Below are 23096 nucleotides of genomic sequence, written 5' to 3' on the forward strand. Positions count from 1 at the left end.
TATTTGGTGTTTGTGTACTGCTATTTTAGTAAGAGGAGTCCTCTCAAATAGCATTATGTTTCACAAATAAATTGCATGAACAGAGTGGCAACCACTGAAATTCCTACAAAATATTATATTTACTATTTTACCCTGTATTTATTTTTATCAACCTTAAAAAAACCAAAACTACTCTCTTTCTCAGGCCAAATTTGTAATTAGCTTGTTCTTGTTTCCTTTAAAATTGTCAATGGACCAAAGCCTGTCACACAAAAAATCATCTAATTATTATACAGCTGCAGAAATCATTCCTTCCAAATCCAGCCATTGATTGTGTGTATGCAATTCCCACTGAGTTATGGAGAGAATGGCTGTGCTGGCCTGAGGCAACCGAACTGGCAAAGGTACAAAGCAACTGCCTCAGCACACCACTGATGAGCTCTGCAGGCACCCAGGGAAGCAGCACAGATGATCTCACCTCCTGCATCCCCAGTTCTGGGAGATGATGGGTTCCTATCACCTGGCCACACGGTTCTCTCCTGTGTGAGGTTCATGTGAGCTGCAGTAGTGCCTCTGACCAAGGATAGCACGAATGGCTCCCTCACAGTGGATTCTTGTGTGAAGGGCCCTGAGAATCTGAGTTCCTTTCCACAAGCACATTTTCCCTGGGAAGATGGAGTTGTCATGGCCTTGTCCCCGGCAGGGTTGGTGCCTGCCAGCACTGCTGTGCCCATCTGAGCATTGTGGGCACAAAGTGGGGGAAAGTCAGGATCTAGTCCCTTGTGGAAACAACTGCACACCGATGAGTGAGAGCAGATGTGGGCTTTTTGCATATTCATGGCATGGTTTAGCTGATGTTGTGGTGTTAGGTTATAGGCTGGACTTGATGAGGTCTTTTCTGGCCTCAGTGATTCTGTGATTCTGTGAACTGCTGTTTCTTTCGTGGCTTATAAATTCATCTATATTGTGCCTAACTGCAGAGCACCGCCAATTATAGGATACTTGCCTTTTGAAGTGCTGGGTACTTCTGGCTATGACTATTACCATATAGATGACCTAGAGCTGCTAGCAAGGTGCCACGAACACTGTAAGTATTGCACAGCCCCAGTTCCTGTCGAGTCACCAGGATACTTCTTCCAGTGAAATGTATTTTCAATTGAAGTTGATTTAAACTTGGAAGGGTTTGACCCTTGCCTCACACGTGTATGTCTTAGTGGAGTTACAGCAGATTGAGGGCACCACAGCTGATTGGTGTCTGGGCCAGACTTATCAAGCTCTGAAAAATACAGTTTTATCTTCTGTATCCTCAGATGCAGTCAGTGAGCCTCACTGCATGGATAAAATACACCAGATTAGACACCTGCTTTATTAACAAAGAATATAGAGGATTAGTTCAGGCAACCTCAGAGGGGATCTTGTTTTGTACAATTCTTGCATGTTATTTACCCTAATGTTGCTCATTTTGTATTTGGCATTATCCTCGATTATTTAAATATAGTCTATTAAGATTTAAATGAAAAACTCTTTCACTAAGTAAAGAAAACAAGGCAATGCTTTTCAAGTATTTGCTTACAGAACTGGCTGGAACATCTCAGGTTGCCATCTTTGGGTGACCTGAAAATATCCCATCAACATTAGTTGTCATATGTTCACTTCAGTGTATAGAAAGGCTAAATATGTGCGTGTTTGGGAACGCCCTGAAATGACTGGAGAGAAAAGGGGACATTAATTTTGTCAGTGAATCTTTAGAACCTTATTTACACTCCATTTCACTGCATCTTGAATTCTTGTCAGTCTGTTAATTTTCTTTCTGTTTCAAATGATTTTTGTCTTTGCATAATGTTATCTCCTATACTCACTTCACTCTGAGTCCATCTGCTCACAATACTCATCTTTCAGGCATTTTTATCCTGTACATTTCTGTTGCAGAACTTAAGATGATCACTCTTACAAATTAATCCCAGATGGCTAATTAAGTACTGTGTGATCAGCGCATAAACCAGAGTAAGATACATGTTTAAGTTGTAGCAGATTTTAATGCATTAGTGTCCGTAGTTAAGGTTGATTGTACTGTGTAGGAATTGAACATTTGAAGTGTCAGAAAAAGGTACCTCCTGATGTTGATACCTGCTCTGTCATACGACTGATGGCACTACTCACCCAAAAGGTGCTTAGACTCCTTCCTTCTTTGGGAATCAGTGGGTCCATAGATGCCTTTGTCACACTTTTCACATTTCATGCCATTTTTCAGTCACAAATTGTGCTACAAGCTGTGTGTATTTTCTGCTGACAGTGATGCAGTTTGGCAAAGGGAAGTCATGCTGCTACCGGTTTCTGACCAAAGGACAGCAGTGGATCTGGCTCCAGACCCATTACTATATCACCTACCACCAGTGGAACTCCAAGCCAGAGTTCATTGTGTGCACGCACATGGTGGTAAGGTATGGAAAACCCTATCAATCGGTGAGGGCTAAAAGAACAGTAAGAGAAGGGCATCCTCGTGACTGCCAAAATTTTATCTTAGAGAAAATGGTGTCTTTTATGTAACAAAAAAAGAAGACTGAATTCTCTGAAGGATATATGTTCATTATAGGAAAATGATCAGACTTAACCTTACTTTATCTTAAGATTTATTTGTCAATCAGGAGTTCAGGGGCAGATTAACTTAAAATGTTCCATTTTGTGCAAGAACAGGAAATAGATAGATCCTCTAACTATTCTAATAATCAGTTAAGCTCTAATCCTTACACTGTTCTTCAATCAGATGTGTGGAATTTTCCAGTGAAGTGATAAAGTGGTTGTAGGCTGTGAACTTGACCTTTATATATACTTCTTTAATATATTAACTTGTAATTTAACCTGTAAAACATTACAACCATTTGCTTCTCTATTTGCTTAAGGCACATTTTATGAACTATAACAGTACTGTGTTGACACATACAATTGTATTTTGCATTCAGTTATGCAGATGTTCGAGTGGAGAGGAGACAGGAGATGGGCTTGGTAGAAGTATCCTCAGAGGTTGTGTCCTCAGCACTAAAGGTACAAAAAGTAAAGTTTTTTGCCGTGAACATATATACAGCAATCACAACTTGTTCTTGTGTTAACATCATTGAAGACTCCAGCACTGCCTTTCTGGGTGAATTCCCTCAACTCCAGAATTCACTCTCACTTGAATAATTTTAAACTTAATTGGATAAGCTTATGAAAGGATAAACCTGGAGATTAGTAACAGCCACAAATTAAGTGGAACATGGGTAGGGGGAATGTGAGATATCTCCACCTTTCCTTGCAAGGTACTACAGTTTAAAAATTAGTTTGGACATGTTCTGGCAAACAGCCTTCTTGACTGCATCTTGGAAATCTGCTGAGGGAAGAAAGAAAAGCTCCTCCGTGGTGCACAGCTCCAGAGGTTGCAGTTCCAGTCACATCCAAGTCAAGAAAAAATGAAAGACTCAGGCACAAAATTACTACGGCAGCAACTTGCTATTTATTTGCGACTCTGTGGCAGCTCTTTGTAAAACACTTTAGTTACATACTATTTGGAAAGGACACTGACACCCATGCCTAGGTCTTCTGCTGGCCTACCTAGAATTCATTCTGCTCAATTTGTTTTAGGCCAGGCAGAGAGCTGGACATGCAACCATCACTAAATGCATTTCAATGTGTTTTTATCCTGACAGATGCAATAACTGTTCCCTTTTCTTGGTTTGTTTTAGGATAGAAGTGCCAGCTTGGATCCTGAACAGCACTTTAATGCACTCGATATTGGTGCCTCAATCCTCAGTGCTAGTCGGACACCCTCAGTGTCATCCAGGAGCTCACCAAAATCTTCCCACACCCCCAAGTCAGACCCAGCATGTGAGTAGCATTCCTGGGTTACTGCATTATTTTTGATTTTAAAAAGTTAGAGAATATGTGCCTACATAGCACAGCTGCTAACTTAACAGTTATTGATGAGGTATCGATGATGCATGTTTGTCACTGACAACAAAGTCCAAGATCTGGAATAATGACATCCAAGAGGGAAGGTTTTACAGCAATACTTATATGCTGGAAAATGAGTAGCTAGACTAGCTGTGAGACCTCCTGTTTTAGTCTGTTATGAAAACTAGGACTTCTGTCTTCAGATTTGAGGGCTCAGTATGAGCAACGTGACTAGACTTAATATGAGTAATAACAGTCTGTGAGCAGTTCTCTTCTGGCCAAGATACAGGATACTCCAGCCTTTATTTGGGCACACATTATACACTCTTTCTGCTTCCTGATCTGGAAGAAAAGCTGCTGAGCTAACCTAAATTTACAGTTATTCAGCCCATGTAAAGGGAGTTACAGCTGTTTTAGAACAGTTCTTGGGTCTTTTTGCTCTATTCATTGGAGCACAGAATCATAACCTGTCTATTTTACTTTTATCTTTGCCCAGACTTTCCTTACCAGTTTAATTTTACTATCACTGAAGTCAACAAGAACAGCCTTGACTCCCACTGGAATTTAGCTGGGACCTAAACCATTTCTAGCTGGGTCTCGCTGTAATTCTCATTTCAAACAGGTCTGATTTCCAGCGTGTGAAATCTCACCAGTACTTTCCTTGCAGCTACACCAACAAAGCTGATTGCAGAGTCCAACACTCCGTTGCCAAGAACACCGAGCACACAGCAGGATTTATCTGTGCACAGACTCAGTCAACCTGCTGCTCTTCAGGTAACTTCAGAAAGAGTCATCAAGACAGGCAGACAGTATGAAGTATGTGCCACATATGCAGTTAGCAAATAAAAATGACTCACACAAAACTCGTGGCATTAGAAGAAACCTAAAACTTCAAGGTGGCAAATTTCTAAATACAGTTTTGTTTTGTTTTGTTTTGAATCTAGGTCTCTTTGCCTTCTCAGGCTCCATGTGAGCTTCTCCCACAGCAGTTGCTGCCTCAAGCAACTTTCCAAAATCAGGCTGCACCTCTGGCACAGGTTAGTTGGGGATTTGGAAGAGGAATAGGTCACTTGCCTATCTTCTGACATTTTCTTATTTCATCTAGGAAACAAATTGAGTCCAGGTTTTGGAGGGGGTGTGGGGTGGGTGTTTAGACTATCTCCTTAGTAGCCAACATCTGCAGATCTACCAGCTCTCAAAACAGCTTGAAACACTGCAGGAAAGTAATCTGAATTAAACACTTGTGTTTAAACATGGAACTGTGCACAGGCATTCAGAGCTAAAGCCAAGGGTCAGGTACATATAGGTTATGGGGAACATGTATCTGTTTCATAAGAGGACTGTAATGGATTGAATCAAAGCAATGGGTTAACCTGTCTGTTCCCCCAACACAGAAGTGAGGGAAAAAACAATACAAAAAGAAACCCTCCTGGTTAAGACAAAGAGAGTGAGAGTTTATTGAATAAGTGAGAATACATGCACAGTTACCTTAGCCTACTGGCAGAAAAAAAGCACAGCAGAAAGCAGCAGCAAGCAGAATCAAGCAAGCTAAAAACCCAAGCCAGAGAGCTGCTCCCCGATCCCTCCCTGTCCCACTGCCATCTCAGCAGAAGACAGCCAACACCCAAAACCCAGAACCCAAAAGAAGCACCAGGAACAGGAAGTCTCCCATGTTACAATCAGAATTTCAAACCCCATAATACCTTGCTCCAGCCAGCAGTTTCATTTCAAAACTGGAATGAGGCAGGATGGTATGAATAGCAGCAGACCGGAACTCAACCCATGACAAGAACAAAACCAAAAAGATAAAGAGTTTCAAACTTCATGTCTACAGCTCCCATCAAAATCAAGGTCATAATGAGAATTAAAAACAAACTGGGTTGTCTGGGTTGATGCAGAACAAGCAATAAGGGGCATACAAATACAACAACCCCCCTTTTTTTGAGTGTGCCAGTAACAGTGAGGATGCTGCTAGAGACAGATTTCTCCAGTTGAATTTACTAATCCTTATCTCAAAAGCAAGTGGTCGCCCAAAAAGACACTTTAATGTTTCAGTAGCTTTTTCATTAGGAAAAAAACTGACAACTAGCTTCCCTTTACACTGTTTCTTATGTGGTCATGTTGTGTTGATACACCCCATTATTCCCTGATGCTAGAAATTACATCATCCTGGATCTAGGGTGTTTCTACTATTGGCAGTATGCACTCCCTCACAAGATCCCACAGTTTCTTCCTGTAGCATATAAGCCACAGAAAGTCCTGAGGATCTCCACTTTAAACCAGCAAAATCTCATTTAATATTCTTTCCACAACTCCACATCAGCATGCAGTGAAGAAATAGCATATCAATTATCTGCTCTGAGCATTCCTTTTATTTTACAGATAGTTCTCTCTGTTATTCATTAAGGCATTTCCAAATATCATTTGTTTTATTTATTATAAACCCACATGTGTTTTGTTTGACTTTTTTCTACCTCCCCTTCCTATCCATCAAAGCTCTTTGTGAAGAGATGCTTACTGAGAGACTTGCTGCCTTGCCTCTTCCCAGTAAAACACTCTTACTGATATGCCAGCTCCATTTCTTCTCCAGCAAATCAGAGAGCCATCCAGTTGCACATCCACTGGTTAAGCCTCTTTGGGCTGGCTAAATTTCTCTCAGAGGAAGAGGGCTGGCTCAAGTCTGTCTGCACAAGCAACCGTCTTCTTAACTGGCAGAGAAATCACAACAATGCTCCTGGCAAAGCTCAAGGTAGACCTTCACTTGATTTGGGGCAGGGAAATAGAACCAGGACATTGCAGCTCAGGTTGCTGAGGCTCACACCCCATAGTGATACTCCTGGGAAAGGTAGCAGTTTTCCACAGGTTTGGATGATTTTCATAAACTATTAATCACTTTCTTCAGTTGCTTACTTCCCACCTTAAAATAATAAACATGCCAGCCTACAGCAAGATAATCCATTATTTATAAAACAAGGCATCTTCAGCACAAAACAAATGAGTGAGGAAACCCAGGTACCTTTGCTTCCCACCATGAACATTGCCTCAGTCTCCTAGTTGACCATTTCCCAGCAGTTTAGTGGCAGAACACAAGCTCATTGCTTTTATAAATAGCCTGGCTGGATGGCCAGCTGCCAGCCCATGAAAAGGAGCCTCACAGCTTGCTCCCCACTGCCTTTCTGCCACTCAGCCTCAGCTGAAGGTCACTGATGGTGGAAGCTGAAAGGCAGTGTGAGAGCCTAACCACACAGAGCCCCAGCACTCTGACAGGCATCCTTGTGGCTAACATGTGGCTATGGGGCAGCAGCAGGGAGGAAAAGACATTTTAAGTGGACAAGACTACATCTGCAGCAAGCAGCCAGCTCCTGCCTCAGGCACCATCTGCTTGAACTTTGATTAGTTTTTATTTTGAGCAAAGGTTGCAATGGTTTTGCCTCTGCCGAAATGCAGTTTTAGCATCTGCCATGCTTGTCTCAATGAACGAACAGCACACTAGTAGATGTCACCTGAATGCAAATGGTTTGCTTTAAAGCAAGTGCTCCCTATTAGAATATTTGTTTGTTTGCCCTCCTCATTGTAATAAATTAAAAAAACCCTACAACACAGCAGATGCTAATGACTGAATAATAATTAGCACTAATAATCCGTTTGGGATGGTGCAGGTGTTATTCAGAAGACAGAGAGAATGAACAAGTTGTTCAGTGAGCTGCAAAACTAATGAAAGCTGCTTTCCCAGGGGCTGTATCTTGCAAGGCTGGTGCATGGACCCAGCCTTTCTCACAAGAGGAAGGGATAAGTGGCTCCCTCTCTCCTTTGCTCAGCTAAAGCTTTCCTGAAATTACAGCAACCTGCTGTTTTTGAGATCTCACAACTCTGTTGCATGTCTCTAGTACTGGCCATGAGGACTGGAAGTTGGAAGGCAGGCAGAAAAGAAAGGTTTAAAGAAAACTGAGTTAAACTCTTGTATTTATCCTGCTACCATTGTTAGGACAAGTGTAGGAACAGGATATCTTCACATTTCCATCTTTCTGTTCATCAGCTTTGAAAGCAGGACTGTCTCAACAGGCTCAGGAGCCATAGGTCCTTCCCCTAAATACAGCCCTCCAGCACAGAAGAGGGAATAATCTTGGCCCACTGGAGTGGCTCTCAGTGGAAATACTGAGACCTCCTTGGGCACAGTCTCTCAGATGTCTGTCCTGGTGCAGAGGAGCCATAGTCCAGAAGTGCCAGTCCCTCTCTCTGAGCTGTAGTGCCTGTCTGGACTATCAGAGATGGGGCAGCATCACAGTATCACAGTATCACAGTATCACCAAGGTTGGAAGAGACCTCACAGATCATCAAGTCCAACCCTTTACTACAGTGCCCAAGGCTAGACCATGGCACCAAGTGCCACATCCAACCTTGCCTTGAACTGCCCCAGGGACGACGACTCCACCACCTCCCCAGGCAGCCCATTCCAGTGCCCAATGACTCTCTCAGTGAAGAACTTTCTCCTCACCTCGAGCCGAAATTTCCCCTGGCGCAGCCTGAGGCTGTGTCCTCTCATTCTGGTGCTGGCCACCTGAGAGAAGAGAGCAACCTCCCCCTGGCCACAACCACCCCTCAGGTAGTTGTGGACAGCAATAAGGTCACCCCTGAGCCTCCTCTTCTCCAGGCTAAACAATCCCAGCTCCCTCAGCCTCTCCTCGTAGGGCTGTGCTCAAGGCCTCTCACCAGCCTCGTCGCCCTTCTCTGGACACGCTCAAGCATCTCAATGTCCCTCCTAAACTGGGGGGCCCAGAACTGAACGCAGTACTCGAGGTGTGGTCTGACCAGTGCAGAGTACAGGGGCAGAATGACCTCCCTGCTCCTGCTGACCACACCATTCCTGATGCAGGCCAGGATGCCACTGGCTCTCTTGGCCACCTGGGCACACTGCAAGCCCATTCCTACCAGAACATCTGCTGACATGATCCCAAAAGCATCAGGTTTTTGGTTTGGGTTGGGTTTTTTTAAGAAACCAGACTAAAATTGCTGGTGTAGGGTTATTTCAGTCTGCACTAAAAAAAAACTTGATTAAACTGGTGCAGTTGTAGATAGCTTGCAGGTTTAGTCTTCCATGTTTGACTGTATCTGCAAAGCTGTCACTTTCCCATATATAACTTAGACTTTTCTGAGGATCATAAAAACCTTTGTGAGACAAAGTGCAGCTTCGTCTGATGCCAGTGGTAGAGCTAAAGCTGTGCAGTGTTTTCTGCAGAACACTTTGAATTAAGTTCTTTCAATTTATTATGCAACTACAGATTTTTCCCTAATTTGAGGAGCAGTTAATGATCTTGCAATAAATACTCTCTGGTGCAGGTCAGTTGCTGTTGTGTCTCATTGCACAAAACCAATATAAACTCTGTGATCACAGGGGTGATGGCTAGAGTTATCAACAAATGTGGAAGTTAGAGTGAAAAGGGGGAGGAAAGCAAAAAAGAAGGTTCCATATTTTCTTTTACAATGGCTAGTAGACCAGCTAACTGTTGTACTAAGACAAAGAGCACATGAAAAAGAAAACAAAAAAATATTGTTATATAAATATGCTAAATATAAGAAAGGCAATGAAGAAAATAAGGAATAATAATTTAAAATTAAGAGGAATATCTATTTTTGTGAGCAACTTTGTAAAGCAAATATGCATTGAAAATTAAGGCTTGGAAATGGATTTTGTTTCTTATTGAAGTACAAAATGATTATAAAATTAGCTGTCATAAAATTCCTTACATTTTTTCACTGAAGAAAATACTGGTCCTTTCCCAATGTGTCTTCAGGGAGTTTGCACATTAGTGAAAAGTCTGGCATCAGCAAGCCAGGCAGCTAAAATTAAGCTTTTGGCTAAAACTGGTTTTAATTTCTTTCTGATAAGGACTCTTCTAAAGACTTGAGTAGTTCTCCCTAACGGAGTTCATTCAGAGAGAATTAGGTTGCAAGAGGCAGCCTCTTAAAATATCCTGTACAAACCCAGGTTAAAGTAGTACTTAGCTGTATCTCATGTAAGCAAGCCATAGAATCATTCCAGTTCTAAAATCAGGGTACCTTGGACTCTTCAGAAACACAGAGCTGGGCTACAGCAAGCAGCAGTTGCCCCGTGAGGCACTTATCCTTGTTCCCTAACATCAGATGTTTCCACTTGTCCATTCCTCTGGTTAATACTTTATATATGGACTAGAAAAGGAGATTCCGCTCTGACTTCTCCTCTTTAACACCAATTAGAACTAACATAAACTTCCTTTCAGGAGCTTTAACACCATTCCTCTGCTCTGGGGAAGGACTGGGTTGCACATGACAGAGAGGCTGTTTGAAGGCAAAAGCACAGTGGATCACTGTGCCAGAGGCCAAGTGCTCACATTATCTCTTTGCAGACAGTGCAAGCTGCGAGCATTCTCAGATACTTTTGCTATCGAAGTGACCTCTGGGGGCCTCTGCTAGCAGTACTGCATGGGTCACCTTTGCAGCCCTCCTTCCCCCTAAGCAGGCTTGGCCATGAAGCTCCCCTCTACCTTGCCACCACTTATAGAGCAGTGATCTCCCACACTGTGCATGGAAAGCCACCCTCCACCTGCTAAATAGAAAGAAACCCTTTCAGAGAATCATAGAATCATAGAATCAACCAGGTTGGAAGAGACCTCCAAGATCATCCAGTCCAACCTAGCACCCAGCCCTAGCCAGTCAACTAGACCATGGCACTAAGTGCCTCATCCAGGCTTTTCTTCAACACCTCCAGGGACGGTGACTCCACCACCTCCCTGGGCAGCCCATTCCAATGCCAATCACTCTCTCTGGGAAGAACTTCCTCCTAACATCCAGCCTATACTTCCCCCAGCACAACTTGAGACTGTGTCCCCTTGTTCTGCTGCTGGTTGCCTGGGAGAAGAGGCCTCCCCCCACCTGGCTACAGCCTCCCTTCAGGTAGTTGTAGACAGCAATGAGGTCACCCCTGAGCCTCCTCTTCTCCAGGCTAAACACCCCCAGCTCCCTCAGCCTCTCCTCACAGGGTTTGTGTTCCAGGCCTCTCACCAGCTTTGTCCACCCTTCTCTGGACACCTTCCAGCACCTCAACATCTCTTGAAAAAACCCTCTGAAGTTCTCATCCTTTCTCATTTAGAGGCCACTTACTTGGGGATTTCAGCTTTGCTGGAGGGAATGTGAGCTGGTTTAAGGCAAAAAGAGTTCAGTGATCCAAATCTGACTTGTCACATTTAGATTTGTCTAAGTAGCTAGAAATTTCTTTTACCTGTACAGTGTTGCTAGCATGGGAGCTCTCCATAATTCCCACCTTGTGTCTGTTTTTGTTTAACCTATTTAAAAGCCCAAAATGGTGTAAGCAAGTGCACTTCCATGGAACAGGAAGGCTCCAGCAGCATGCATCACCTCAGCCACTAGCACAGAGCTACTGGAACAACCACAGGAACAGGGCATCATTTTCAAGTCACAGCAAAATTATTGCTTATCTTTTGCCTGGGCACTCACAGTACCACATATTTTAAGAGAGGTCTTGGATGTCTTGATTGCAAGAAAGCTTACAGATTTTGTGAAGTGTTTTGGGTTTTGTTTTGGTTGGGTTTTTGTGGTTTGTTTTTTTTTAATATGAGCTCATGCAGTGCAACTATTCCAAGGCATGGTAAAGTAATAATTAACTTTGGTGGACTTTGAAGCATACCTGATAACACCAAATAAAAATGGGACTTTATTGCTGTGTCAGTCCCCTCCACAATTCTCTCATGACATGATTCTACTTTGTGCCAGGTATTGCTGCTCCTGGAGGTTGCTCTTTCTTCTTGACCCTGATTAGTGATTTGCATTTTTTATTCTTATTTAGCACAACCTTCCTTCCCCTGAACTGAGCTGTTCATTTTACATCAGGTATAAAAATAACTTTATGAGTATTCCCTGTATCACACAAGCACAGAACACTGTGGGTTGGAAGGGACCTCAAAAGATCATCTATTCCAAGTCCCCTGCCAGGGCAGGATCACCTAGACTAGATCACACAGGAGCATGTCCAGGTGGGTTTTGAATGTCTCCAGAGAAGGAGGCTCCACAACCTCTCTGGGTAGCCTGTTCCAGTGTCTTCTAACCTTCACAGCGGAACTTCCTATGCTCTGTTTTGCACCCATTGCTCCTTGTCCTATCATTGCACATCTCTGAGAGTATCCTGGCTCTGTCCTTCTGACACTCACCTTTCATGTATTTATAAACACTATGAGGTCACCTCTCGGTCTCCTCTTTTCCAACTGAAAGAGACCCATCGCCCTCAGCCTTTCTCCAAAAGGGAGATGTTCCTTTCCCTTAATCATCTTTGTGATACTGTGCTTGACTACTACTCAGACATAGAACACTAGAAAATGTTTACTGTGGTCATGTGTTGCCTAATGCTATGGTAAGTCATCAGCAGACAAAGCCACTGCAGTACTGCTCTTTCCATGTAGAAAAAGAGACATATTAGTAAAACAGACCTGGAATATACAGTTATACCCTGCTAAAGGCTCCAAACTGCAGGCTAATAAATGTAATGCACTCATTTGCCATTCAGGTAAGATGCTCTTGATATTTTAAAGTAGCATGCTGTCAAAACCAGCCCTTTTGATAATTCCCTAACAGAACAGGGTCAGTTGTAAGCAGATCACTCTGAGGCAGTTTAATATCTGTGTATAAAATTGAAAGTAGACAAGATTTATCTCTGCCTAGATGTTACTATATTAGAAACATGTCTTTTATTCCTTTGGCTGTGCTTTACAATTAAGAAACCAATAACATCTTACAGAACAATGTTCTAGTGAGGCTTGTTTGACTGATTTTTCCCTCTTTTTTAAGTTCTCAGCACAGTTCAGCATGTTTCAGACCATCAAGGACCAGCTAGAGCAGCGGACACGGATCCTGCAGGCTAATATCCGGTGGCAGCAGGAGGAGCTCCAGAAGATACAAGAACAGCTCTGCCTGGTTCAGGACTCCAGTGTACAGGTGTGTTACTGCTGGGAGGTGCAGAGGGAAGCATCCACTTTTGTGTGGCTGTTGATAGGGTTGACAACCTAAAATTAGTTCCAGGGTCCACAAAATCTGGTCATGTGGAAACTCAGCTCATCTGAGTGAGGATGTTGCCCTCCAAAAGCCTCTTTAGTAACCTATGTCAAGAAAGATTTAAGAGCTCTCCTGGAAGAAGGAACAAATACCTCAACCTAAGGAAAAGAATCTGCAACACAGTGGCGTTTTAATACTCTATATACTGAGTCTTCAGACTCAGGAAAGAAATATTCAGGTTCAGATTTGCCAATGATTACATCTCTCTAATTCATTAGCTTCCATGCAGTCACTGCTTGCTTATTTTTGGCATCACTCATGCTCAGTATCTTGTCTGTCCAGCTCTTCCTTAGCCAGCAACCCCTCCTCAGGCAGCACTCACCTCTTTCATTCCATTCCTATTTTCCTGACCCTGCCTCAGCCTGGGTACAGAACACAAAAGATTAATTTCCTTCTCATGTTAAAACCTCCCAAAACTCAGCTGATGTTCATTTGTCCCCACCTGGGGATGTTTGAATTTATTCTTCACTGGGCCAGCTAAAACCCTTAGGGTGAAGCTGACTGGACCTGCTCTTTTTCTGCCTTTGATACCTCTTACACAAAGCTAGAATTCACCAGGTACAGTATCTGCTTTTATTTCACCAAATACAGTTCCTGCTTTGTACTACCCCTTACACCTACCAAAGCTCAGAAATAATAGCAAGTGCAGTTCAGTACATCACAGATTTCACTTAATGACAAATGGACAAATCATTCAGTTTTCTGGAAGTCTTCTAAAGGTGAGGTGATTCTCATAATGTTACTATAATGCCAGGTTAAATGACCATTGCTAGAAGTGTTGTATTGGGAACCTCCTGTGATTAGTGTACTCACCAGATTTTTTTAGAAGCTCTGTCACAGAAATGAATGCCTCTAAGACTATTTTAAGCACAGGATGAAAAACTGGGACTTGCTGAAGTCAGCAGGAATTTTGCTCTTAACATCCAGAGAGACTCTCACCTATCATCAGCATCTGTGAAATGCAGTTTCACATATTACAACAAGTTGGGATTGTCTGTTTTGGCAATTAAGGGATCAGTGAAGCCAAATTAGAAACTTTGTCACCTAAGCTGCTGCACGTGCACTGCTGTAATACAGCCTAGGAATGGTGGGTCCCAAACCCAGGATTTTCTGTCCCTGGTGTCACATAAGCATGTACTTACAGACCAGATTTAACTTCAGTGCATTTCTTCTACTGTTTCTGTGCTGACTTTGATTAAGGGGACAGGGAATGTCTGTCTGCAATTAACTGGCCTTCAGTTCAGAATCATGTCATACATCTGAAAGATACTGTTGTTAGGAATATCAAGAGATGTGATCTTCTCACTTCCTCTCTTTTTAACTGGGAAAAAACATTCCTTTCTCCCAGTGAAGTCTTCAATAGTCACATACACTCTTATCTTTCTTCATAATCCAGTCAAAAATAGAAAATCAGAGCACATTCTTATATGCATGAAATGGATTTTATCTTTACATAGCTGTCTCCCATATGCACTAAGGTACATTTAATAACCCAAAGATCATGGGACAGATTCTCAGATTTGCTCATAGGGAGCACGAGCAGAGAAAAGAGGAAGCCCAATGGGTAAATGGTGGGTAGTTTTGTACAACTTGCTCTGTACCAATTTTTAGCTTAGAGTTATATACCATGTGGGCTATCCTGTCCCCCATGAAGACTGCACCAGGTTGGACCAAGTATTTTCAGTCCAGTGCAAGTTCCCTGGTGTCAGTACTGACTGTTTTCCAGCTTACTGCAAATGCTGAATTGAGGGGCATGGGGGGATGAAGGGCAGCTCAGAAATGCAGAGGCTCCCTATCTTCCTGAGGGGGCAGTGCAAGTCAGGGAGGATCATCCTTTAACTCCTGTGCCTTTCTGTCTCTTCAGAGTAATCAAGCAAGGCTGCAAGATGTGAGTGGTCACGCTGGCTCATGGCCAGGGCCTTTTCCTTCTCCCACTTTCTCTAGGCCAAAGAAATTACTGTGCAATTGCAGGGACAGAGTGAGACCAGGAATTAGCTTTGTCTTACTTGGCTAGAGGCAACTTAAAGCCTCACAGTTTAGCATGCAGCACTTTTGTGACTCACAAGCAGCGAGAAGTAAACTGTTAAATCAGAATTCCAACCATGTGCTTTGCCACACAGATTTCATCATTCGGGGAGCTGGATGTCTGCAGACATTGCTCTGTGTCTGTTATCAGAGCTACAAAGCATAGCGGCAAACAGGCGAGCGTTACTACCGAGCACATTTCTGGTCTTTAATATTCTGCATAGCAGAGCTGTAAGCATGGGGGAGTGCTGTAGGCTGTCTGAAAAGGGGGAAGCGTTCTCCGTTTTTCCCTTGTTAGCTCATTTATTAGCATATCTTCCCCACTGGTTCACTCCCTTCCACACAGGAGTGTACAGGTAGCTCCGTGGAGCATTAAGCCCCATTTCCATTTCCTTCAGTGATCTTCAAAACCACAGTACAGCAGTCCACCAAGAAACGCTTTCCCAACCAGACAGATGTTGAGCTTGGTAGCTTCCAAGAGCCTTGTGCAATGAAAGATGAAACTAGCTAGAGGATTGTGGGCCCTGAACAAAAGTGTTCAAAACTCCATTAAATCTCTGCTTCTTCTGACAAATGAAAGTATGAAGGACAAGGGTAACCTCAGAAGTCTGAAGGATACTGTGTCTGCTCCAGATTCCAACAGTCTGGCTAATGAATTGTGGATGGGGAGGAAGGCAGAAGGGCTGAGCCTGACCAGCCTGCAAGAACTACAAATGAGCCCATCCACAGCCACCCATCATTTGCAAACCTGGCTCCCTTCGATGTCAGTGAATCTCAGCTTCTCAGTGCTGTGCTTCTCATCTTTCCATATTTCACATAAAGAAAATGCCTTGATGTCTGTAATGATAAGCCCAAAGGCTGTAATCCCCTGATTATCCAAAGGACAGGCAGAGTCAAAGAGCCATTTTCCCCACAACGTCTTGCCAGTGTGATTCACCCATTAGCAGTAAGGACCATCTATCTTGGAATGAAGGGGCAGCAGTGTCAGAGGGTCCCTCCCCTGCCTCACTGCTTGGCTGTGTATGTTAACAAGCTGGCCAATTAAAAAATATTTGTAAGATGCTTCACTGACCCTGCAGACCACAGAATCAGCCATGAGACATGTCATTAGCAGCAATGCAGTTGGGTGCTGCTAATTTATCTACTTGAGTTTGGTCAGACTGGGAAAGATTTCATTCTTTATTAGTGGGTTTCTGTTACTTAAAGCTGCTGTATTTCAGTGTTTCAGGGTAATTAAGGCAGAACTGTCTCAAAAGAGGCACAGAATGAAAAAACACCATTAGGATTTGTGCAAATGAAGTGTGTTTTTGCTTTTAGGCTTAACTAGCAGGTAGAAATTCCATGCTTCAGTCCTCTGTCAGGTTAACTCTTGTTTTGAGTCTTTCAGTTCTGTGGGTACATGGCTTAAATGACAGCATTGCTTCCTGCTCTGAGCTTGTTTTTTGCAGGACATTCATGTTCAGACAGTAATAATGCTGGCCAGTATGATGCAACAGAGGGTCCCTAGATATGAAACACTTGGAGCCCTTTCAGGGTACATACACGTGAACTAATGACATTGGTTTCTTGGAATAAACTTGGTTGTAAAATGTTAGTGTGTTAGCTGACAACCATTAACCTTGCTGTTCCTACTCAGAGGCACACTGCTAACTGTGAAGCAGATTACTCTGCTTTCTCTCAAGGTTAGGCTCCTTGGCCTGCATCTGGAAGTGAGCATGCACACAGGTAGGTCCTTGCAGAGTCAGTTGCCACAAGTTCATGCCCTGCCTAACATTCACATTGACAGATGCTTTGCAAAGATGACTTTGCATGGGGTGAACTTAGTATTTCTCCAGCATTATGCACCTTGTACAGGGAGGACACTTAAGATAATCTTCCTAAAAGTCTTAATTTGCAGTCATTGGGCCAGTACCTGTGGGCTCACACTCCCCATCACGTATTTTAAGCATACTAATTGCTTTACCTGTTCCAAATTTTGTATCAAATGTTTTATATGATTTTTTTTAATCAATGGTGGCTAGCTTCATTGCTAGAGCTAATCAAGAGAGTTCACTTACCAAACATGTCCAAGGCTCAGCTTCCATATACAGAAAATAAACAAGAAAATGAACTTTCATAATTCTTGTCTTTGATTTATTCATAATAAGACCTATTTACTTGGCAGACACTGCAAGACCATCTGTCTTTTCCTGATATGTAATGGCTCCAAACTCAGTGAGCAGTGTTTTTAGAGGAAAACACTCGGAGCTAGTTTCAGACCTGCTGCTAACAGCCCCAACTCTGTTCCTTGACCCATTTATTTCTATCAGATGTCTTTGAGATGTGATTAGCCTACAGCACCTGAAACAAGTCGTTCCTTTAGGTCCATTAGCATTTTCATTAATGGTCCCTCTCTCCCAGTTGACTAATGTAAGCTTTGTCTGTACCTTTTTTTTTTCTGAGGAAAATCTTGGCACAGAGAAATTCATTAAAAATTTATCATCTTTCAAGAGAAACTGTTTTTTCAAAGCTAGATAAATAAGTACAAACATGATGGATCAACCCATATGTACACAGAAAAAAAAGGAAAAAACCCAACACCATGTATTGTGCTGGTCCTTTGGAGAAAGCTGTGGGTATTTTCAAAGCAAAAATTGAGAGGACACAATAGTTTAGGGAATTGTTAATATAGCAATAAGCTGCAGAGAGGTGTACTAATTACTGGGCGTACCTCAGATGTTCTGCTAGGCATGAGACTGATGGATAAATAATGAAAAGAATAATTGTGATTCTGATTTCATTTAAACCCCAAGTAGCTCTACTAAAATTAACCAAGTTCCACATGGGTACCAGTGGTGTGGAATCAGAATCAGGTCCAAAAGTGCCTTCCAACTGCGTGGGATGTGTACCTCCATACAGTCCTTGGTGGCAAGAGGATAGGTTTGAAATATTGCAAAGATAGCTTGTGGCATTAATAATTCATAGTTTTGAAAGATCCCTTTTTTCCTCTGTACAGCTACAATAAAAAAATAGTCTTTAGAAAGGCAAAAACTCCCAAGCCCTACAACTTTTACAGATTAAACTGCAGTGCAAGAATGGGAAGTATATTGTTTACAGAAGCACTAACAAAAGAGTTGCTAGGACTTCTGCACAAGTGAAATGGATGGCACAGTTAGGAAGAACATCCGGTGACAGTTACCCAACAGGAAATCAGATAAATGACAGTGACTGTCTGTTTACACATCTTCTCAATGATAAGGACACAGCCATTCAACACAAAGAGTGCTGGCCTGACTGTGGCCTCATGGAAAACATTTGACAACCCAACTGTATGCAAGATGTTGAATTTTCAGAGACAAATTCAAACACAGCCCTGTCTGAAAGGAAAGATGATTTTGTTGGCAAGAGAAATGGAAGGACTGACAAGATGTGGAGTTACTCTCTTTATTCTGGTCAGGATGCCCCAGAACACAGTGAATGTACAGGGGAACTGCTCTTATGAGGGCTGCACCTGCCCTACGGAGAGAAGACTTACAACTTTGGGGCATATTTTGCAAGTAGTAAGTGCAATTGCAGGACAAGAAACCAAGAGCCAACAGAACTGTTAATGCAGGAAAGATAGGTGATTTCCAACTAACAGTACTTGCATAGAGAATCCAGAAATGCGACAACTTTACTTTAGAATAATCTATCTGGATTTAATTCTGCCATCTTCACTATCTGAGATAGCTGGGCTATGTAAATAAACACTCCTTCCTTCTTTTCCAGATGTTTCTACAGCAGCCAACGGTGTCCCTGAGCTTCAGCAGTTCTCAGCAGACGGAGCCACAACAGCTACAGCAGAGGTCAGGGGTCATTTCTCAGCAGCAGCTTGTCTCCAGTCCTCAACTTCAAGGGCAGGTTGCACCTTCACCATCAGCGAACCAGCAAGCACTGAGAGAAGTGACTGTGGCATCAAGCCAGGTAATCTTTTCTCTGAATGGAGAATCATTTGTATGGAAAGATGATAGCAAGCTGTTATTAAGCAAGCAAGTAAGATCTCCTCAGTCCTGTAGGTGTGCCTTTGCCTTTCCTTCCCTTATTTTCCTATACAAAGGCAGCCACATCAAAAAAGGTATCTCTATAGCATTTACTTTACCTTAAATTCCTTTTCAGAGACCTTATCCAGAAGGGTTATTTAACAGTTGTTTCAGCTTGAAAACTAAGCAAGGGGGATGAAAAGGGCGTGGATGGTTTACTGTTCTTCTGCTGATCCTGAAAGAAACCTGACTGACTGCACTGAAAACTAGCAATAGTGGTGTCAGCAGTGTGACCTCTCAGAACAAGCTCTACTCCTGCTTGCCCTGAGTCCAGTTGGATGCCACCAGTACAATAAAGCCTGTCTGCTCTGGCGGCACACATTTGGAAAACACTGAGATCTGTCTGAGACCCCCAGGTTGTAAACCTAACAGATTCCTGCACCCAGAAATAAAGTTCAGCCTCGGTACTAGGTGAGATCTGACGAAGCTAGCAGGTTGGGCAGGGTTTTTTTTCTCTTACTGCTGCTTTCTCAACATTTCCAGTGTTTACTGTTCCGCTCACATGTTCTACTTCCCTTCAGAGAAAACTCAGCTCCTATTTCTGCTACCTGAGTACGCAGCAAACATAGCTGCATCATTATCTTTAGACCTCTCAGCTCTAGCTTTTGACCTCCTACATTATAATGACTCTAGTAAATTAAAACATCATATAAAATAAACCATTTTTTCCCTTCTTTTTTTCTTTCTTGGATTGGAATGGACTCTAAAGTTCATCTAGGTCCAAGCTCCCTGCCATGGGCAGGCACATCATCCTCTAGATCAGGTTGCTCAGAGCCCTGCCCAACCTGGTCTTGACTCAAGGTTTGGTCCCTCTTTACGGCAGAGCTCCTCACACCTCACTTGGCTTGTGCCTTCCTGGGGTGTCCTTTGTCTCTTGACAACACAACCAAGGGCGACTGTGCTTCCACAGAGCTCTGGTCCCAAAGGTTTTGCAGGCCGGTAGAACGGAGCGTGGGGCAGCAATGGCCATGGAAGCAGCGGCCGGCGAGAGGAACGCTACCATGTGCTGCATCCCGACGGCAGCCGGGCGGACACATCGCCAGGTGTCAACGACGACTGCGCCCCGCCTCACTGCCGCGGCCCCTGCCTTCAGCCTCTCCCGGCAGCGCTCAGGGCCGTGCTCTAGTATCGCTCTCTCCCCGCTCTCTTGCAGGGCCCGAAGGCGGCGAGGAGCTCGGAGCTGGCGCCGGACGGCGGGCGCTCCGGTCGCGGCGCGGCCCCGCCGTTCCCGGCCAGCCCCGCCGGCGGCGGCACCGCGGCGCCCCCTGTCGCCCTGCCGCAGGGCGGCACCCCGGGCCCAGGCCCGCCCGCCCCCGTCGTGGCTGCCCCCGGCTGCAGCCACGACCAGCAGCTCAGGTACGGCCCGGTCCGGAGCGACGCAGAATCAGCCCCGACCGACCATCGGGCTTAGGCTTCAGCGCCAGTGGCTCTGTTGGCGTTCGGTGTGCGCAGTCACGGCAGCCGCGCCCTCCCGCACCTCCCAGCCCCAAGACAGTGAGAAGGTCCCCACTTTGCCTTGACTGCCTCAGGCTGAATGGGCTGTGGAGGATCCACCTCGGCGCCCAGCTAGACAACTGAACCAACAAAAATTAGATTCTGCTGCTCCGAAACCTCAAGCATCCCCAGTCCCACTTTGGGGAGCGAAAGAAATGGCACTCTCCTGAAATCACAGAATTGTAGAATAGTTTAGGCTGGAAAAGACCTTTCAGATGATTGAGTCCAACTATTACATGTTAGTGACCAGCTGCTAGCTGAGTTCAGATCTCCTAACCATCAGCCTTGTGCCATGCCTAGGAAAGCATCTCGTTTGTTTTCAGAATGTGGGTTTCTGTGGTCCTTCTGTTACAGCAGTGTCACTTCTTCTTCTTTCCATGTGCCAGACTGTTGCTCAGCCAGCCTATTCAGCCCATGATGCCAGGATCCTGTAATGCAAGACACCCTTCAGACCTCAGCATGGTGGGATCCCAGGCCAAGTACGTGACTTGTCAAAACTAAAACGTCAGAGCTGCTTTTGAAGGAAAATAGCGTTCTTTAGGAAGATGACAAACTATTTATAAATACCAAGAATGTGTTATTGTGCTGAACCTGCCTTCCAGTGTCAGGGTCAGCCTTACCCTGCCTGGTCACATCAGGAAGGATGACAGAAAAGAACACAATGTGCCAACAAGCCAAGGCTGGGGGAATTTTTCTCCATCACATGATGCACTGGAACTCCTGACCTGCCAAGTGAGAGAGAAAGTCAGCACTGGCTCAGTTGCAGGCACTGGTGCCAAGAAAGCCCCTGCTCTCTGGGCAGTAAGACACTGGTGTAATGCCAGGAGAGATATGTCTCACACCAGCAGAACAGAAAGAACCATCAGGCCCCCTCAGAAAGGCTGCTAACAAACCACCTTGGTTGTCTCTCTTCTCAAAACACAGATAAAGGATGCAAAAACCATTAGTCTGAATATGCCTTCTTTTTTGTGGTTTTTTTTTCTTAGCTGTGTTTTTGTAACTGTACTTGATTGTGAACTGCTGAAATAACAGGCAATTGTTTGCACTCATTATTTTAGAAGTAATGTTGTATGTTACCTCAGGAATGTAGGTATTCAGTAGTTCTTTTTTTAACCATCACTATTGCTGTTTAAGATTATCTTGAGTTAAATCTGTCTACTCTATAAACACTCAGCCTTTTAGATCTGCTTTTAAGTATCCAAATAAAAAAGGCTTGATGTGCAGCTCATGTAGACTTACTGACCCACAGGACCCATTTTTAGAAGCTCAGATCCTAGTAAAATATCCAAACTGTAGCATTTCTGACTAACCCCTAATGCTGAGCAGCTGTTGAGTGAACATACGCCACACTATGATCTCATCACTCATTACAGGATAAACAGAATGAGGCTGGGGTTGGCAAGAGCTCCATTGTGGTTTTGCCCACAGCCTTCCACAAAACAACACATACTTAAGTTTTGCTTTGCAAAAGCAGACTGGCAAGAGTAGCAGAATATTTTGTTTCTGCTCCATTCCTCACTCCAGAGGACTTCTAGAGGCTTTGTCTGTTCCTACAGTGTATCTTACATCAGTAAGAACTGCTGACCTTACTTGGCAGTATCAGTATGAGCAGCTTAAGAAGTAATCAAACCTTGCCATCTTTCTGCAAGAGTTTACCACCCCACAGGCAGTCATAGGAGAACACTAGCAGCAGAATAGGAGGCGTATTCATGTCTCACTGCAGTTCAGAGCTCAGCAGATTAATACAGAACCAGAGGTCATTTGGTTTAATGAGCCTAGGATTGTGAATGCTGTGGCTGAAGAGAAGGCATGCATAAGCCAGAATCTTTAATGAATTTACAATGTGGTCTGGACTTCGAGGCAAGATGTATACTTCCCTCCAGGTCTAACTCATGCAGAAAGTAAGGAGAAACAGTGCTGCCAGCAGTGCCACCGTTCATATTAGCAGGTCCTGTGCATGAAAACCCTTTATGAAGGGTTTTCATTTATGAAGACGAGGGACTTTCATCCCCATCATAAAAGAAGACCTTTGCTTCCAACAGTTTGTTCTTGATTGTTGTGCTTCTTTCTTCCACAGGTATTCTCAAACCCAACAGATGTTTCAAAGTTTGGAAGTGCAGACTTCCAGCAGCAGCTCTCCAATCATACTAATGGGACAAGCAGTGTTAAACCAAGGGTTCGCCACTACACCTCCTTCCCAGCCGTCCTCTCTGCCACCTATGCAACTTCAGCACCAACAGCATCAGCAACAACGCTACCTGCAGGTAGGGTAGTTCAAAGAGTTTGATACATAAAATGTACATGCACAGTAGTAAGGTGAATGGGCAGCGTAAATGGGGCACTAGGTTTCAGCAGGAGCCTGACCATGGCAAAAATGACCATTTTAGAGAGACTGAAATGTGCAAGACACTGATACAGTGACATGTGCCCTTCAAATATTAGCAAGGAAGTAGTGAGACCAGTCAGAATATTTTAAAGTATATTACTAATTCTGTATATTTGAAATGTAATCAG

At 43.7% G+C, this 23096-nt stretch overlaps 1 protein-coding gene across 3 annotated transcripts in view; it reads left to right on the plus strand.

Annotated features, from left to right (window-relative positions):
• Positions 1–23096, plus strand: part of NPAS2 (neuronal PAS domain protein 2) — a 114549-nt gene that overhangs the window by 89032 nt on the left and 2421 nt on the right. For 2 of the 3 annotated variants that reach the window (XM_064143597.1, XM_064143596.1), the window contains exons 10-17: positions 960–1066; positions 2273–2420; positions 2940–3021; positions 3699–3840; positions 4574–4680; positions 4851–4943; positions 12742–12888; positions 18778–19743. In XM_064143597.1, coding sequence (XP_063999667.1) covers positions 960–1066; positions 2273–2420; positions 2940–3021; positions 3699–3840; positions 4574–4680; positions 4851–4943; positions 12742–12888; positions 18778–19152 — 1201 coding nt within the window. In that variant the 3' untranslated portion in view covers positions 19153–19743. Of the gene's footprint in view, positions 1–959; positions 1067–2272; positions 2421–2939; positions 3022–3698; positions 3841–4573; positions 4681–4850; positions 4944–12741; positions 12889–18777; positions 19744–20241; positions 20445–20968; positions 21062–22659; positions 22847–23096 lie in introns of those variants that run through there. The other variant, XM_064143595.1, reaches the window with a different exon arrangement.

This window comes from Pogoniulus pusillus, chromosome 5 (genome assembly GCF_015220805.1).
Source record: "Pogoniulus pusillus isolate bPogPus1 chromosome 5, bPogPus1.pri, whole genome shotgun sequence".
In the NCBI taxonomy this organism is placed as follows: Eukaryota; Metazoa; Chordata; class Aves; order Piciformes; family Lybiidae; genus Pogoniulus; species Pogoniulus pusillus.